The following is a 19,785-nucleotide window of genomic DNA, read 5'->3' as shown; positions in this document are numbered from 1 at the left end:
GCGAATGTCGATAGGATTTGTTTTTTTTTTTGCTTTACTTGCTCCGACTTTCCGTTGAAGGAATGGCAAAGTAAGTCAACGTGTGGCCAACGGTATGTCACGGTTGATCTTCACGCGATGTCATTCGTCTGTTCGCTTGCATTCTGCGTTAATTAATGGTCTTTAAACGGCAAAGTAACCTCACCGGTTGTTATTGCTGTTACTGCCGCCGTTGCTCCGATTACTTTCCACCTTTACCTACTCATCCTACGGCATCCGTGAGATATGCGTGAGAGATGGGAAGTGACCCTTCTGCAGTTGGTGTGCTTGTCACAAGCGTGCTACAACGTGGGTGCTGCAATGGTGTGGTGCTAAGTGACCGAATATACGATCTGTCTCTCCCAGTTGACCGGCGGAATACAATCGTTCCGTCAGTCAAACTAACAGCAGCTAAACTCTCACAAATAGTAATCATTTTATTACGTTTTTGTTTACCTTTTACTGTTACGAATGCTTTATGTGTATCTGTGTATTTGTGTGTCTGATAGCTTTAGCTTTTGTTTGTAAAACAAACGCTAATGCAGAAATTGTTTAGAAATATTTAATTATTCAACAAATTGCAAACGAACGCAACAATCAAGGCAAACGTTTTCTCTTGTCTTTCGGTTCCGATGTTACCCTGTGCAAAGCTAAATTTACTTCTTCGTCATTTCGGGTACATTATGCAACAGATTATGAAATTAATTACTATAATGCATTTAAAACTCATGTTTATTCCACTAAGCTAACGTTTTGTACTCGATCTCTTAGAGATTGCTTCACGAATACTTTTATTTATGTAACATAATTTTAGAATAGAATGTTTCTAGAAAATGTAAATAAAATAAGTAAGCAATTATAATTATAAAACAATCATTATACGTTTTATTTACTTCGTTTTAATTATATTATGAAAACATTTCATTTACCGCTTTAATAACATAATAAATCAGTTCTTCTTTATTTAATGGAATTTCATCCTTGCATTCGCTTATCATTTTGCTGCCATGCTAAAAGTTATGCAATAAAAATAAATTGATGCCTGCTGCCTTCCACTTTGCGGATCGGCAAGCAAACCGAATTGTGTGGTTTACTAACGCGTTTTGCGAGGTATGTAACGTTGCATGCCTTTGCTTGATCCACACACGCATCAATTGGGTGGAACGCCCTGTAGGTAAATGGCATTTGTAGGTTTTACACAATTTACCGATGCGACACTTTCGATTTCATCTGACACTCGAGGGCAAACACGCACGATCGTACGCGCGAATGTTTACTGCATTAATCTTTCTCACCAAACGAGCGGTGCTGGTTTGTGTTTTTATTCCGTTCGTACTGTGACCCTGCACCGATGTGCGAGTCATCAGCAGTGAAGCTTACCGAAAATGAGCGAATGATTAATGTTGCATATCAAAGTACAGCTTCCATTGCTAGTCAAAGTGTCTCTAGAATGTCAAGGAACATTTGCTCGTGCTGCTCCCATCCGATTCTTTCTGTTCTAGTATGACATCTTATCGTCGTTGTTTGGGTAAATGACGCCACTTATCCATTAAATACAATATTCTTTTATCTTTGCCTGAAGCTTCTTTTATGGCTTTTTTACAATCGTAAACCATATGTATGTCGCGGAACCATTTGGCTGGAATCGTCAAAGTCGTGAAGCATTTGTGTCGACTATTAATTATCGCTAGAGATGCTTTCATGGGTAGTGCGTTTCTCTTGCATTGGATAACGGTGTTTTTGGATGATGTTCATTGAGCACTGAAGCGTACGCGGATGGAATTAGACGAATCTTATTAATACGATCTCTACAATTTCGAAGTAACAAATGCTTATCGTTTTCCGTTTCGTTATGAGATTTTTTAACAAATATGAAATTGTTTGAGTAATAAAAAAGCTACTTTTATTACTCAGCCTCGAATTCGCAATAAATGCCTTTCATGGATGCTGCATCACATTTCTTTACATACATAATATTGTATTATAAACAATTACAAAAATTTACACGTTTCGTACTCCATAGCAGCTTTGCTGAAGATTTACATTTCGTGAATTTTAAATTCTTGGTAAATACCTGTTATAGTTGTGCAATTCTAATAACTTAATATTTTTTTCCATTTCAGTGCTATGCCAAATGAATGTTTATAATCAGTGTCTTTTAAATTTATAAATTCAATTGCATCATTTGAATAATGTAAAAGTGTTTCCTGTAATGTTTTTTTTCTCTTATTTTTGTGTCACAAAATTCAAATGTAATTCAAATACATTTCAAAACGAGAAAGCTCCATACATTTTAAAACAAACAATGAATAACAAAGTCCAATAATATAACGAAAGATAATAAACTACTTTGTCTTGTCAAATGTAGCATGAAAAGGTTAAATAACGTAATATATGAGCTTTTAAGCAAACCAGCATCTTTCCACATTTGGCTTCCTGTTTTGCTCTACTCGCAAAAGCCCATTGGCGGTGACTACTTAGAAATTCGTTATTCGTCACCCATCATCATCACGTACAATCACAACAATCGTAATCACGTTCTTTTGAGCCGGTTTTTACCAAAGAATCACCCGGAACATAGCATTACTGGAGGTATAATATGACCTTACTCTAAACACTGTTTCGTTTCTGGACTACTGGTAAAACAGGGCACCACTGTTGGTATGCCAAGCTACTCTTTTTTGGCGTCAGCATCGGGTGGTGGAATTGCATTTTGAAACGGTGGAATGGCTTGCTTGTCGTGCTTTCCCAGGAACACCGGTACCGTAATGTTGGCGGTAGGCTGACGTCTTGTTATCTCCCACACGTACGTTTTGCGTTTGACGAGCGTTGGTACGTAATCCTGCTGTGGTTGATGTGAGGAGCCCTCATCGTCGCCGGCATGCGTTACGTTGATGCGATCGAAATGTATTTCGAAATCCTTACCGACCACCCTGAAGCCAACCTGCGTTGGTACGATGTGCGTTGAACGATCCATGTGAAGTACGTCCGTCATGTTGCGTATCTTGTCCATATCTGTAACGAGTTAGAAGAATGATAACGAAGAATTAATACGGGCAATAATTTTTGTTCGCAATGGAACTAAAATGTAATATTGAAATGTTCGTTAAATACTCCAACTTGCAATAAACACAAGCGCACTTTAAAGCATTTAGGAGTGATTAAGAGATTCTTGGTTTCAAATTAGTTCTGGTAGTCATATTAACCGTACATTTGTGTTGGATGGACGCTATTAAACAAATTCAGACGATCGTAGCTAAATAGATTATGTTTTATTTGTTTATTTGTAGATTAGATTTACAAAAATTATTGTAATGATCGCGCCATATTGTTCAAGTAAGGTTACCATATGGGCTTTACAACTTAAATGTTAAACTTAATACGCCTCAATACACGCATACATACACGCCTTTTATCAGAAAAAATATTTGTTTACTTTCAGATTTTTTTTTGAAATATTTTTTAACTGGAAAGTTAATTTTCATTGGTTTAACCTCACTTTTCAGTTAAGCTATAAGTCTATAATATTCACAAATTTAAAAAATAAGCGCGACTGTGCAACAAACCTAATGTAGTAAAAGTATTATTCAACATTAAATTTAAAAATTTTCCAACAGCTATCAAACATGTACAAAAAAACACGTGTAATGGCACCCATCAGTATTTTTACAAAAAAAATTTCCTGCAATGCTAAATAATCTAGCGCGTGAGCCCATCCGCTAAATGGGCATGCAGCCGACGAAAAATATGATTAACGTCAATTATGCTTGTTTTGTGTCACTCATCTGCCGCTTGATTGGGGCGTTGTTTTCGATTTTAGCAAGACGTGCAATTTGTGAGCAGAGACGTTTAACTGCCAGAGGAAAACATGCTGTTGAACGGCATTTGTGAAGATGACCGTAATTAACATGATGTTTGCAATGGTATACTAATGCCAAGGGTACTACCGAACAACGATTTCTTTACTATTTTCAGAGCTAAGGTATTATCTTTTGTGATGTACTTAAAAATTTACTCCAATAACAAACGTGTAAAATGTAGAAAAATGATAAAGAATCAAGGGTGTATTTATTTTCGTTGATAATTAATATCTTGGGAGATTGAAATGCAATTTTTGTTTTGACAATTCTCATTCATATCTCTGCACCCCATGAATAGTTGGAGGAATTGTCGAAATGTTTTTATTTGCTTTCGTCGTCGAAACAGGACATTCATTAGATTTCACAGTTTCTGTGTGCTCTGTTCGCTTTTTAACAATTTGCATCGACCGCTGACATGATGCCAGCCAAGATGATGTGCTCTGTCAACATTGCGTTCGTCTAATAAAAGAAGAACCCTACCAGAGAAGAATGTAGAAAATTGAAAATGGATGACCACATCTAATTAAGCGACGTCCGCTGCCTGGGACGTTGGGACATTATGATGGCTTTTCGTATCTTGTTTCTGCTCTTATCCTTAGAGTAAGATAAATTGTACTGAATATACGCCTGTTGCTCGTGACTATCACTTCACAACCAGTACATATTTCTTGCTCATTACTAAGTGACGGCATTCTTGGTTTCTCTTTTCTACATACATTCTGATGGGAGAGTCATCATCTTTCTTCTTTACCATTTGAAACATTTTTTTTTTCAAGCACGCAAACTAAAGAATACTTTATTCGAACATAAACAAACAACCGCGGCAGACAAATTGTAATCGTGACTACGAGAGACCCTGTAGCTCCAACTGAACATTCCCCAACATTGCTCACAACATTGCAATGCTCTGCTGAGTTGATTTATGTCAACCAGACGCGGATTAGCAGTGTGATTAAGAAGATTATTTAGATTATTTAAAGTAATTACCAAGGGTGATTTGGAAACGGAACAAAAGTATCTATGAACACACTATACTAATCGGTAAATCACTCTTTCTGTCAACAGACAAAATTCAGTGACACTAGAGTAACACGTACTATTGTTTGTAATTCATCGTGACGAAAAGCAACCTTCTAAATAAAAAAAATATTTTTTTTCTTTAAAAACATTTTAAAATTAAGAACAAACTAGCAGTTGCTCTACTTTTTAAAATGAACGTATTCTTTACCATGGGAAAAATAGGTTACAAGTATGTATTTTCAATAGAAAATATAGAAATTTTGCTAACAAATTTAATTTCCTGATGCACAAATGGTGAAACGATTGAACCCGCTTTATCGACTACAGCCAATAAACCCACCACGACATGCAGCGCCATCTGTGTGTTGATTTGTAAAGTTTGTTCGATCGGCGCTCTTTGTACACTATCGTGCAGCTTATGAGATTGATGATTGTACAGTGATGTCAAACTCATTTTAGCCCGTGCGATGGCTATAAGTGTTATTGCTAGTCAACGGCACGTTATCTACAAATTAAGTTAATTCTTTCATTTCCTTCTCTACACTGCGAAAGGGCAGTTTATGCTAGATGCAAAAAGACCGAGGTTAGTTAATTAGCGAATTCCCCCAAAATTCTTTGTTCAATTCCACAAAGCAAACTGAATGTTAATTTTCATTGTCGCATGGATCTGCACTTAAATAAAACAGTATTTTTTTTAACTCTCTACCATTCGATTAACGATCGCCATACACCCATCCTCCGGACGGAAAAGTACACTCGATATGCAAGTAAAGTTATGTTATGCTCAGTAAGGAACCGCACATCCAGCCGGTAGTCTCCGGCTGGCATGGATTTGGGAAAGAATTTTTCTTCTAGCCAAAACATTGCCGTATAAGTTCTGTTCTGCAAAAGGGAAAAACAAATTATTTTTTCCAATGCTGCAGATATAAAGTAATCTATTTTAGATCGTTTAAAGCATATTTACCCCTTGTGGACAATAATAGAGAAAATCCGGTACCGTTTCCAACATGACAGACATAACATGGCGCGAAAAGATATCTTCCGATGGGTTGCGGAAATAAGCGCAAATTTCCCCGGATAACGTAACTGGAAATGAATGATAATCATTCAACCGGTAGAACGTTTCAACTTCGATGTAAGCTTTGGTTAACACTATCGGTACGTGTATAGAAACGTTAAAGAATGTCGGGCTGTTGCGGCGTAAGACAGTTTTGCACTGCAATAGTTCTGACAATTCGTACGGTGTTTCCGTACAGATAAATCGTGTCACTCGCACAGTAAACGATTTGGTATCGTTCGTGAATATGATCGGATTAGGATAATGCACCGGAATTAGCTTTTCACTGCCATTTATATGTACGAACATTGCGGACAGAACGATGCTAACGAGTAATATACTAAAGTAGTTCACGAATTTCACATGACCCTTCATATTGACAGCTGTTACTTTTTGCTCCACAGACGCTATGTTACACGTAATGGTAATGATAATTATGATGCTTTCGTTTACTGTTTGCAGAAGGTATGGATTTTGTGGAAACTTATAAACCATAAAAGAGCGCCGTAATTGGGACATTGGAATAAACATCATCCATACAAATTAGCGTTGCTTATCAAATTACCAATCAAATAGTGATAGTATGGTCACAATCCACAAAACATTGGAAGAGTGCTGATTCAGTTTTGTTGGTTGGCTCTGAGCACATGCTAGAATACATAATAGTGTATAGTGTACCTCGGGTATTACATGTTGATACTTAAATACGTCCAGATATACCAGAGAATGATTCAAACGTAATTGCCGACGTATACCTTATTTGTTCAAGTACAATATAATCGTACAAAAGAAATAGAACATTTTTTCAACTGATATATAATATTGTTCTTACATGAACTGACAAAAAATTGAACTATCAAAGGACCTATCATTAACTTTGCATTTTACTTTATTGTCGCTTGGTTGTGTAATAAAATAATGTGTTCATTTTTTTCTTAAACTCGCTACCATTCGATTAACGATCGCCATATACCCATCCTCCGGACGGAAAAGTACACTCGATATGCAGCTAAAGTTATGTTATGCTCAGCAAGAAACCGTACATCCAGCCGGTAGTCTCCGGCTGGCATGGATTTGGGAAAGAATTTTTCTTCTAGCCAAAACACTGCCGTATACGTTCTGTTCTGCAAAAGAAGAAAACAAATTTAAAATCCTGCAGATACACAGTTGGCTTATAGTACCCCTTGTGGACAGTAGTAGAGAAAATCCGGCAACGTTTCAAACATGACAGATATAACATGGCGCGAAAAGATATCCGCCGATGGGTTGCGGAAATAGGAACACAGCTCCCCGGATAAAGTTAGTGGAAATGCCTGATAATCGTTCAACCGATAAAACGTTTGAGCTTGAATGTATATTTTGTCTAACACTATCGGTACATGTATGGAAATGTTAAAGAACGTGGGGCTGTTGCGACGTAAGACAGTTTTGCACTGCAATAGTTCTGACAATTCGTACGGTGTTTCCATACAGATAAATCGTGTCACACGCACAGTAAACGGTTTGGTTTCGTTCGTGAAAATGATCCGATTGGGATAGTACACCGGGATTCGCTCTTCATTGCAGTTAATATCTTCCAACATTGCGTAAAGAACGATGCTAACGAGTAATATACTAAAGAAATTCACGAGCTTATTACTTTGCTTCATTTTGACAGCTGTCACTTTTTGTGCCACAAACACTATGTAACACGCAATGCTAATAACGATGATTATGATGCTTTCGTTCACCATCTGCTGAAGGTATGAATTTTGTGGAAATTTATAAACCAAAAAAGAGCAAATCACCTCCATATATATGGTTGTCACGTCGTAATTGGAACAGTGGAAAAAACATCAATCCTTATCAAATTACCAATCAAATAGTAATAGTATGATAATAATCCACAAAACATCAGAAAATTGTTGTTCCAGTTTGGTTGGTAACTCTGAGCACATGTTAGGGCATAATGAGTTATTCGCACAACTGACAATACGTTTCAGGTTGTTCGTTGTTAAACAATAATTGTGTAATATAATTGTCTTTTGATGTTAACAAATGTTTAGTTTACATTTGTAAATGAGATATAATCCATAAACACTTTTCTGCCTATGTAATATCATTGGTTGATTACTTGGTATTGGTATTCATATTGGTTTCTATTTAGATGAAAAAAAATGTTTTAACTTTTGTAAATATATGTTTTCATAATTCGCCTGAAATCCTGAAACACATAAAACAAGGAAATTGACTCTCTACCTATCAAATATAAACGAAATTACATCATAGTTTGAAATGCACGGATAGCTCGTGTACTATCTGAACATAGTTAAATACATGAGAGATTAGTTCAAACGTAAGTACCCGTAAGTACTATACAGTTCTACTAAACAAATAAAACATTTTATAAACCGACATTCTAAAAAAAGTTACGAATCGAACTGGCAAGGAATTAAAGTACATTACTTTATTGTCTCTTGACTGCACAATAAATATTTTTTAAACTTATTGTTCTTAAGCTTGCTACCATTCGATTAACGATCTCCATACACCCCTTCGCCGGACAGAGAAGTAAGCTTGAAATGCAAGTAAAGTTATGTTATGCTCAGTAAGGAACCGCACATCTAGCCGGTAGTCTCCGGCTGGTATGGATTTGGGAAAGAATTTATCCTCCAGCCAATACACTGCATTATAAGTTGTGTTCTAGAAAACGGGAAGGAAAGACGTATTGTTAAGTGCTGCTGATAGAAAGTAATCTATTTTAGATCGTTTAAAGCATATTTACCCCTTGTGGACAGTAGTAGAGAAAATGCGGTACCGTTTCCAACATGACAGACATAACATGGCGCGAAAAAATATCTTCCGATGGGTTGCGGAAATATGCACAAACTTCCGCGGATAACGTAACTGGAAATGAATGATAATCATTCAACCGGTAGAACGTTTCAACTTCGATGTAAGCTTTGGTTAACACTATCGGTACGTGTATAGAAACGTTAAAGAATGTCGGGCTGTTGCGGCGTAAGACAGTTTTGCACTGCAATAGTTCTGACAATTCGTACGGTGTTTCCGTACAGATAAATCGTGTCACTCGCACAGTAAACGGTTTGGTTTCATTCGTGAAAATAATCCGATTGGGATAGTACACCGGGATTCGCTCTTCATTGCAGTTGATAACTTCCAACGTTGCGTAAAGAACGATGCTAACAACCAATGCACTAAAATAGCTCACGAGCCTATTACTTTGCTTCATTTTGACAGCTGTCACTCTTTGTTCCACGCACGCTATTTAACGCACAATGCTTTCGTTTAACGTTTGCTGAAGGTGGAAATTTATAAGCAAATAGAACAAATCACCTCCATATATATATATGTCTCATTGTTAATGGGAAACATCATCTGCACAAATTAGCGATCTTTATCATCTATCTAATAATATAATAATAGCTCTATTTGTAGTTATCTATTTTTTAATTCATGATAAACGTGCCAGGCTGTATTGCTAAAAATAGTACTACAATAATCCACAAAACATCACAGGGGTATTGGAATTTTTTTGGTAGCTTTCAGCAAACGCTAGTGCTTAATAAATCATACGCCCAACAAACAGTACTTGCCGGGTTCGTTGTTCAACCATGATTGCATTAACACTATTATACTTTTAGGTTGAGAATTCATTGTTCATGTTCGGAAATAGTGAAGTTGATACCACTTTTCTAGCTATGCAGCGCCATCTGTGTGATCATTCGCGAAGTAAGTTCGACCATGCTCGCGGTAAACATTCGTGCCACATTGCCGGTGTTGATTTTACATACATTCACATATGTGTAATGTTTTCACGAGCGAAGTGTACATGCGACATAAAGCAAATGCGATGTTTTCAAGAACGCAAACACGAGCGTGCAAGTGTGTGAGTGGTGCGACTATAACCCGCCGTATAAACATGCTGTTGACGCGTAGACGTCAAGAGGGCCATTTGACGAAAGCTAGTTTCGTCAAGTGAGTAGTGAGAAAATAGTGAGTAGTGAGATGGTCTCTCACGATAGGAACACTCATGAAAAAACTTATAAATAGGGCTAGAAAAATGGAATAAACTCTCTTACATTTTGGAACCTCGAAAAACTACAACCTGTTTGGTAAATATCGCAACAAAAAATCGATCCGAAATTTCGCGAAGCTGTTCATGGTGCCGTGACCAGGATGGTACTTGCTCCTGGTTTTTAATCGCGAATTTCGATCATCACACCGTTACCGTAACATCGTTTCCTGCTTTCGTATCACATTCGTCGTGATTTTGTGAAACGCACAGCTGATTTTGCCGCCGCACGCAAAACACTGTCAATCCCACGCACTCATAGTCACTTACGCAATGCCCGTGCAACCCGTTGTCTTGGCGTCCCGACGGACAATTTTGTTGGTGTCTCTTTCGCGGTACGAGAAGTTTTTGGAGGATTTCGTTCCTGAACGGGACCAAGCAGAGGTGGAAATACGTGTAAAAAGGTTCGAGAAGCTATGCCTTGATCTAGAAAGTGTTCAGCAAGGTTTGGAAGATTCTGCTGCCACTGCAGAAGAAATAGCGCAAAATGCTGCTCTAAGGGAGAATTTCGAGAATAGGCTGATCTACGTACAATCGCAGTTACAGATTAAGTTACCATCAGAACAAGTTCCGATCCCACAAACGAGCACCGGATTGAATCCGTTAAAGGGCATCAAACTACCCACTATTGCACTGCCCGAATTCACGGGAGATTATATGCAATGGTTGACATTCCGCGATACCTTTGAGTGCCTGATACACGCAAACATAGATTTGCCGGCAATACAAAAGTTCCATTATTTGCGCGCCGCGGTTAAAGGTGAAGCGGCTCAAGTGATAGAATCTATCACCATAAGTGCAGCTAATTATGAGTTAGCATGGAACACGCTAACCGAGCGATACTCAAACGAGTATTTGCTGCGAAAACGCCATTTGCAAGCAATGTTTGCCATTCCTGCTGCCCAGAAGGAAAGCGTTTCAACACTGCACCATCTTGTGGATGAATTTGAGCGGCATAAAAAGATTCTACAGCACTTGGGAGAAGACACGGACACTTGGGGTAGCATTCTTGAGCATCTGTTATGCACTAAACTCCCAATAATCACCTTACGCGATTGGGAAGAGCACGCATCAAATAACGCCGATCCGAGTTACGATAGTTTAATTTCGTTCCTTCACCGTCGTATGCGTGTATTGGAGACGTTGTTAGTAAACAACCGTCATACGTCACAGGTTCATGACCTGAGTCACTCACCGAGAATGTCCTTTTCACGCCAAGCCAGTTTTGCTTCGACATCAAATGAAACGCCAAATTGTACGTTATGCAAATCCGCGCACTATCTTTTTAAATGCCCGCAATTCGAAGGGATGGACCCGAAGGAGCGTCACCGTTTTACCATGTCCGCGCGTTTATGTTTGAATTGTCTGCGAGAGAATCACAGGGCTCGTGATTGCCCATCGCCGCACAAATGCCGTTACTGTAATGCGGCACACCACACGAAATTGCACTACGTACACAACACCACTAGTACTACTGCACTTCCGCACCACACACCCGACACCACTAGAGATCACACAGCCACCAACAACGCACAACGCACTTTTGCAGCAGCTTTGCAGCAAGCACCCGAGCAGGTCTTACTCCAAACTGCGTTGATCAACATTATTGATGATTTCGGAATAGCTCATCCTGCGCGAGCGCTGTTGGACAGCGCATCGCAGCCGAATCTAATAAGCGATCGACTCGCTCATCGGCTACGTTTAAAGAAAAGTAATGTGAACATTACTATTGTTGGAGCTGGGCAATCTACAAAAACAGTACGTGAATCCGTACACGCCCAGATTGTCTCTAGATCCAGTTCGTTTACGGTGAACACCGAGTTGTTGATCGTAGACAATTTGATTGCGAATATTCCGACGCGCGATATTGACCGCAACGATTGGACCATACCACCTGGTTTCGCTTTAGCAGATCCGTTGTTCGATAAAGCTGCCCCCGTTGACATCATTCTTGGCGCTCGTCATTACCATACAGTTTTCGAGAATGCATCTCAGTTCCATCCAGCACCTCATCTACCCGTCATGATAAATAGTGTCTTTGGTTGGGTAGTGAGCGGCGCAACGTCCGTTGGAAGTTCTGCACCTAAAACCGTTTCCAACGCTTCGTATAGGGTCGTCTGTATGGCATCTTTGGAGGAGTCGCTACAACGATTTTGGCAATTAGAAGATTTAACGGTGAATGACGCATACTCACCGGATGAACGGTCTTGTGAAACCCTTTACAAGACCACTACCAAACGTGACGACACCGGCAGATATATTGTACGCCTACCAAAGCAGCCTGACTTCGATCAAAAGCTCGGCCTTTCTAGATTACAGGCCATCCGTCGTTTCGAGCTTCTTGAGCGGAGATTGGAACGCGATCCTGCACTTCGAGAATCATATCAAACGTTCATGAAGGAGTATTTGGAACTGGGGCACATGTCTCGTATAAGCACCGAATGTGACGATACAGCTGCTTATTATTTACCACACCATCCAGTTTTTAATGCATCAAGTACCACTACAAAGGTTAGAGTTGTGTTTGATGGCTCAGCTAAAACGTCGACTGGACATTCACTGAATGAAGCTTTACGGGTTGGACCCATAATTCAGGATGAACTCATCGACATCATTCTTCGTTTTCGTACCTACAAGATCGCTGTTGTAGCTGATATTGCAAAAATGTATCGGCAAGTCATTTTGCATCCCGATGATCGAAAATTGGTTCGCCTCTTCTTCCGCTTCTCACCGCATTCGCCGATTGAATTGTACGAGTTGAATACTGTGACATATGGTTTGTCTCCATCATCGTTCTTGGCCACTCGTACATTGTTGCAGCTGGCGGAAGATGAAGGTGCTGATTATCCACTTGCTACACCTGCGCTGAAACACAATTTCTACGTTGACGACTTCATTGGTGGAGCCAACAGCGTGGATGAAGCTCGCAAGCTTCGTCAGCAGCTATCTGAGTTGCTATCCAAGGGAGGGTTTGAGCTCAGAAAGTGGACATCCAACTGTTTGGACGTGCTTACCGGTTTACCAGTGGAACACATCGGCACACAGTCATCGCTGCAGTTTGCGCCGAACGAGACGGTAAAGGCACTTGGCATCGCTTGGAAGCCCGAACTCGACGTTTTGTGTTTCGAGTCGACGGTAACAATGGAAACCACCAGCATCACCATGCGGTCCATATTGTCAAACATTGCTCGAATGTTTGATCCTCTTGGGTTGATCGCTCCAGTCATCATACGCGCGAAACTGCTGATGCAGGAGTTGTGGCTGCAGAAAATCGGGTGGGATGATCCGGTTCCTGCACATATCTGCAACAAATGGAAATCGGTTACTGACGACTGGAAGGATTTGGCTGACTTCAAAAGTGAACGTTATGTGCTTTTACCTAACTCTGAAATACAGTTCCATATATTTGCAGACGCGTCAGAGGTTGCATATGGTGCCTGTATTTACGCTCGTTGTGAGGACCAGCAGGCACAGGTACGAGTGACTCTGCTCGCGTCGAAATCTCGGGTGGCTCCACTGAAACGTGTTACGTTACCGAGATTGGAGCTTTGCGCAGCCGTGCTAGCAGTACATCTGCATCATCGTGTTCGACGGGCGATGAAAATCGATGCGACCGAATCGGTTTTCTGGTCGGATTCAACTGTGACGCTAAACTGGATTGCGTCTCCACCCAACACCTGGAAAACATTCGTGGCGAATCGTGTTGCTGAGATCCAGAATTATTCGCATCCCCGACAATGGAAGCACATTCCCGGTACATCGAATCCTGCAGACCTGGTGTCCCGAGGGATGTCCGCAGCTGAGATGCTGAAAAGTTCGATGTGGCGTTGTGGTCCCGATTGGTTGGCTTTACCTGCCTCTAACTGGCCTATTTCGAATCCATCACTGGCTACTGAAACGGATATGGAAACTCGTCAGGTGAGTGCTGCAGTCGCCAATATACATACCATTCACCCTTGGTTCAATTTGTCGTCGTCATATACCAAATTGTTACGCATAATCGCATACTGCACACGTTTTATACACAACACAAAACACAAGATACGTACGCAACCGTCAGCACCGTTTACCTCCGCTGCATTGTCGATTACACCCAAGTTCATCGAAGCAGCGAAAATCGTACTATGCAAACTGGCGCAGCAAGACGAGTTTTCATCGGAAATCCGACTACTGAAAATAGGAGAAACCGTGGGAAAACACTCACCTCTAAGACGGTTGAATCCATTTCTCGACGAAGAAGGAATAGTACGAGTGGGAGGGCGTTTGAAGCTTGCACAGCTTCCTTACCAGTCTAAGCATCCCATCGTGCTCCCCAAGAACCATAAGCTAGCTCATCTCATCGCAGTCCACTACCACGAAAAGCTTATGCATGGCGGGGGAAGACTATTGCTTTCCCAGATACGAGAGGAGTATTGGCCACTCGACGGACGACGTCTAGTGAAAGGAATAGTAAGGAATTGTTTTCGTTGCATACGACAAGATCCGTCGCTTACGCAACAACAAACGGGACAACTCCCGTACCAACGCATCACCCCAAGCCGGCCGTTCTCCGTAACCGGAGTGGACTACGCCGGGCCGTTTTACCTCAAACCAACACACAAGAGAGCTGCTGCCACTAAATGTTACTTGTGTGTGTTCGTGTGCTTTTCAACCAAGGCGGTTCACCTGGAGCTGGTTGGCGATCTCACCACTGCAGGATTCTTGGCCGCTTTGCATCGGTTTACATCCCGGCGCGGATTACCATCTGATATACACTCGGATAATGGGAAAAACTTTGAGGGTGCAGCACACGAACTTAATGAACTGTTTGAATTGTTTCAGAACGAACAGCTACAAAACGTCATCGCATCCAAATGTTCCGACTTGGGTATCACTTGGCACTTTACCCCACCTAAGGCCCCACATTTCGGTGGATTGTGGGAAGCCGCGGTAAAGACGGCCAAACGACATCTCTATCGGCACCTAGGCAGTTCGAGGCTGTCGTATGAAGGGTACTGCACCATTCTGCAGCAGATAGAAGCGGCAATGAACTCGCGTCCTTTGTTGCCGCTGACGGATGACCCGAATGATCTGGCGGCGCTTACTCCTGCGCACTTCCTTATTGGCACGTCGATGCATGCGGTGCCTGTTCCCGACTACACCCGCTTGAAGGCCTACACGTTAGACGAATTGCAGAGCTGGCAATTGCTTGTTCAACGCTTCTGGAAGCATTGGGCAACAGAATATCTGCAGGAGATGCAGAAGGATAACAAGGTGGTGAATCGTAGTGAGATAGTACCTGGCAGACTGGTCATCCTAGTGGACGATTCGCTTCCCATCACCCGATGGCCCCTCGCACGCATTGTCGAAATACATCCCGGAGAGGATCAGCTTACGCGTGTAGTGAAGCTGAAAACGGCGAAAGGTATAATTACGCGTCCAGTAACTAAAATTTGTCTGTTACCTGTTGCGAAGCCGTCTGCTTAGTAGCACGTGTAACTTGTTTTGTTTTCTTTATGACGTTCTGTCATGGGGGGGAGTATGTTGACGCGTAGACGTCAAGAGGGCCATTTGACGAAAGCTAGTTTCGTCAAGTGAGTAGTGAGAAAATAGTGAGTAGTGAGATGGTCTCTCACGATAGGAACACTCATGAAAAAACTTATAAATAGGGCTAGAAAAATGGAATAAACTCTCTTACATTTTGGAACCTCGAAAAACTACAACCTGTTTGGTAAATATCGCAACAAAAAATCGATCCGAAATTTCGCGAAGCTGTTCACATGCTGTTTACAAACCAATTCAAGGCGATCTTCGATTGCGCCCTTCCTTGCGAGACCAAGGGTACACAGCATCACATGAATGGTGCGTTAGATAAAATGATCATCAAAGATATGAAGAGAAAAAAAGGTAACAAAAGTGGATGGACATCGTTTGTATTATGCTTAAAGCAGCTACGCTGGGATATTTTAATTCTAAACAATTTTTTCCCTAACCTCGAAAATAAATTAAATAATGGAACAAAACGCTTTAAACGATTGTGACAAAGATCGACCCTAACGTTTGCACGATGTAAGTGAGATCACATTCCAGTTTTATTGCATATGATCCAGCATGTCAACAAATGAATCGAGTTCAGCCAGTTATTGTTTGCCAAGCGAGAAAATACAAACTGCAGTGCAGGAAGTAAGTTTGCAAAAGTATTTGATACTTGTAAGACAACCGGGTAATCGGATCTAGTGCAAACTTGTTTCAACCACAAAAATGTAGCAAACATAAGGATGCTCAGACATGCATGATAAGCAGGAAAGATAAACAACACGATTAAAAGTGTGTTTTATTGTTACTGCTGCATGGAATCCTTCATCATGCACACCTAGGCCATTGTTTACATGTTCTTGGCGGTGATGCCGGCTTTCCTACCTAAGCTAATTCTTGTTGCCGTTGCTTTACTCACTGGACATCAAATAGCATAAAAAATGGTTTCGATTTCATTTGCTCATAATTAAACAACGGTAGTTCATGTCTATATATTTGTTTAAGATATGTTCTTTACAAAGGAATTATATACAATACAGTACAGCTTGGTTGCGCCAAACATGCTCTTAATTTGACAACTAAGATCTTAATAAGAGCGCGTATATCATGTCCAGTTTTGTTCGTTGAACATTTGTTTAATGTTAAATGATCGTGCGTTTATCGTGCTTTAGTGTTCTGTTACGAATTACTTACAATTGAGTAATATTTTTGACATTCTTATTTACTTACATACAAACTTTGGTTTTCTGTTACACCGTTTTTTGGTTTTCTGTTACACCGAAACATTACATTTTTTGCAGAAAAATAGATTTTTTCGTAAACTGTAAATATCATTGAATTATGCGTCTCGAACATTCTTTTGCAACTGTTGGTTAGCTCGTCATGCGTAGTTTGTGATAAGTTGATTTTATCGCTACGTATCGTTACTCGTTACGCAAGTTACGCAACTAGCAAATGAAGGTTGCTCTGTACAATTGTTGGTTTACTAATTACAATCATTTTTTAATCGTTTGTTGACAATTGTATGGAATCTACGCTGGTGTTTAATCGCTCGAATACAATGATGATTTTGTTTGATTTATTTTCTTCCCTTAATAGCTAGCAACATGTGACACTTCTAGCTTTTAGCAGATAACGTGCTGCAGAAAGAAACTGTTTTAATATCTAAAAAAAGAAACATTTGTACACCATAGAGCAAAAAATATACACAGTGAGCAAAACAAATCCCAATCATCCTAAAAATAGCTTCCTTTTAATTGCCGATTGATCCATTTTGATAATTTCCATTAATAAAATTGTAAAGGAAAATACAACACAGCACAACATTTCAAAAAAAAAATTAAAAACAATTCTCTATCGTCTGTCCAGCCAAGCGATCCATAACAAAATATTAGCAAACCATATCCAATTGTGTTATTAACAAGCCAAGCGCATGTTCGTAACTAGAGTTTAATTTCTTAATTCCAATGACATTGGTTAATATTATTATATGTATTTCAGATTCAGGTCAGTCAGATATGTTTAAAACGAATACTCTAGTAAATCATTCGTCATTCCATTGTTTTTGTGCGTGTTAAATATTAGTCAGCGTCCGCTTTCGATACGGCAATAGGTTTCAAATGTTTGATCATAGAGGGCGCTAAAATCATCAGCGACCGAAATACAAAATCCGTACAACAGTTGAAGATTCGCGATCGATTGGAAAAAAGAGAACGAGAGTAAAATTTTTATATCCGCGTAATTAGGGAAAGATTAGGAACTTATAATAAATTTAAACGTTAAAAACGATCAGTACAACTTCCATTCAGAACCATCATCAATACATTACCGTCCGACTGCTTCAGAAACAATGCAATAATGGAATAGCATGTCTTGCCCCAAAAAAGCAAACAGACAGGTTTCAAGATTCAGGATTACCAGCTGATGAAAATGATTTTACGATTCCATCTTACACAAGTTAACCAAAACCGGTAAGACTCGTAATGGACGTAATTATTCGCGCACTAACTTGCCCTATTATGTGACCCGCGCAAACCTTGTGGTTAAGTGTGTCATTTAGTAATCAATTAGCACACCGCTGATTGGCCAGTTCAGAGCTAAAGGGAATGAGAAATAACTCAATAATCAAACGTCTCCATATGGCGAACACTATTGTATCGTTTGTGTATTATTATTAGCGCCATGAGTGGTCCCATTGTTTGTAGTCGTGGTCGTCGTGGTGGTGGTGTCGTGATGGCATTTTCGATTACATTGAAGTTGTGATGCGATCGATAAGTGGTATTCTGGAGGGGACACACAAATGCGCGTTTTCGGTCTAGGTCACGGAACAACACAATCTTATCTAGCTGAAAGTGTGAAGTGCCTGAAGGGAATCGCAGCAACAGCAGCAGACCCCCACATCTTAGCAGGCTATTTCTGCAAAACTTTCTGAAAGGTGTGCCAAAACTCAACCAACTTACCCCGTACAATGTAGTACCAGTAGTTTGTAGTTCCGTTCGGCATGGTCCGCGTGGCTCCACGATCCTTGATCGTACTCCACATCTGCGACTGCTCGGTGTGCAAAATTATTGCGTACGAAAGAAATACGGCCACCACGACGAAGAATAGCAGCAGCGCATAAACAAGCAGTTGTCCGGCCACATTATTTGCCATGTTGCTAAGTTAAAGCTTAGTTCGATTTGACACTTAATTTGATTCTATTCGCAGTAGACTGACAAACCCTTTTTGGGGAAAAGCATTCGAACCACGGTGTCGGAGAGGAGGACTGGCTGTGATACTGCAAACGGACTGTACTGTCCGTACGTTTGAACCCCGTTTTTCGGACGAATCTGCAGCTTGTTTGCTTAAAATGTTTGTTTCTGTACTCTTTTCCTTCGTTCTCGCACACTCACTTGCACTGTTTTTCACTTTGTTTCTAGAACCGTACTCAATTTGAATGCAGCAGCGCGTGTGGATCGTTTTGAAGTACGGGGTTGTACGTTGTATTTCTGTGGCCAGCTCGATCTGGCATGATCAATTCTATGTACACACATACGCAATAGAGGCACACAAATCCACACAATGCACGTCACAACACGGTTGCGCGATCACACGGTTTGGAAGACGCGACAACGAAACAAACAAAAAAAACTGTAAGCTCAGCCTACTGTGAGCGAAATCACATCTGTAGCCCACAACCGTCGCCCGACGAATGTTATGCTTTTTCCTCCACGAAAACACGCGCACTCGAAGCGGTGTGTTGGAATATCTTGCGCAGATGCTGCCTTTGCGCGCAGACCGCACATATACATAGCCTGTAAGCTCACCGGTTTTTTTTTCGAACCGCGAACACGCGTATCGAACACATACCCGCGTACGCACGCACACACAACGCAGGCCGGATAAAAACAAACCCACCCCCTCAGGGCAGTGGTGTGTGAGCCCGATCAAAACCGGGCAACGCATGCGGTTACAACACTCTTATCGAGCGGAACTGCATTATGATGGTGGTGGTATTGATGGGGTGGTCTAGAGGGTGATTTCATCCGGTCATTATGAACTCTTCACCGTGGCCACGCTTGCGTATGGGTGATATGTGTGATATGTATGTTTACCGGGGGTGGGGGAAGGCAAAACATTTTCGCCGACCCTCGGGGTAGGTTGAGTTCTGGTTGGTGACGTTTTTATGCGATCTTCACGCCTTTCCATTTGGATTGCTGCAACTAATGAATGGAGGGTAAGACGATGACGTGTTGGGTGGC

At 40.7% G+C, this 19,785-nt stretch overlaps 2 protein-coding genes across 2 annotated transcripts; both read right to left on the bottom strand.

Moving 5' to 3' along the window:
* Positions 1-880: 880 nt before the first annotated feature.
* LOC125762485 (uncharacterized) lies at positions 881-19,345 on the bottom strand. The gene is made up of 2 exons (XM_049424634.1): positions 18,505-19,345; positions 881-3,033 (listed from the first exon to the last, which is right to left on the bottom strand). The coding sequence occupies exons 1-2, from the start codon at positions 18,695-18,697 to the stop codon at positions 2,690-2,692; spliced, it is 537 nt and encodes a 178-aa protein (XP_049280591.1). The 5' UTR covers positions 18,698-19,345; the 3' UTR covers positions 881-2,689.
* LOC125762484 (uncharacterized) lies at positions 6,918-9,882 on the bottom strand. Its single transcript, XM_049424633.1, has 2 exons — positions 8,720-9,882; positions 6,918-8,637 (listed from the first exon to the last, which is right to left on the bottom strand). The coding sequence occupies exons 1-2, from the start codon at positions 9,185-9,187 to the stop codon at positions 8,458-8,460; spliced, it is 648 nt and encodes a 215-aa protein (XP_049280590.1). The 5' UTR covers positions 9,188-9,882; the 3' UTR covers positions 6,918-8,457.
* Positions 19,346-19,785: the final 440 nt, after the last annotated feature.

The sequence above is a fragment of the Anopheles funestus genome, chromosome 2RL, assembly GCF_943734845.2.
Source record: "Anopheles funestus chromosome 2RL, idAnoFuneDA-416_04, whole genome shotgun sequence".
Lineage (NCBI taxonomy): Eukaryota > Metazoa > Arthropoda > Insecta > Diptera > Culicidae > Anopheles > Anopheles funestus.
The sequence above is the reverse complement of the archived record's forward strand: the minus strand, read 5'-3'. Positions and strand labels throughout refer to the sequence as shown.

Bases quoted from the DNA above. Each gene is read 5' to 3' on its own strand.
- LOC125762484 (XM_049424633.1), bottom strand. From the start codon at position 9,187: ATGAAGCAAAGTAATAGGCTCGTGAGCTATTTTAGTGCATTGGTTGTT. The intron at 8,638-8,719 runs GTAAATATGCTT...CCCGTTTTCTAG, and splicing joins TCTACTACTGTCCACAAGGG to AACACAACTTATAATGCAGT.
- LOC125762485 (XM_049424634.1), bottom strand. From the start codon at position 18,697: ATGGCAAATAATGTGGCCGGACAACTGCTTGTTTATGCGCTGCTGCTA. The intron at 3,034-18,504 runs GTAAGTTGGTTG...AACTCGTTACAG, and splicing joins CTGGTACTACATTGTACGGG to ATATGGACAAGATACGCAAC.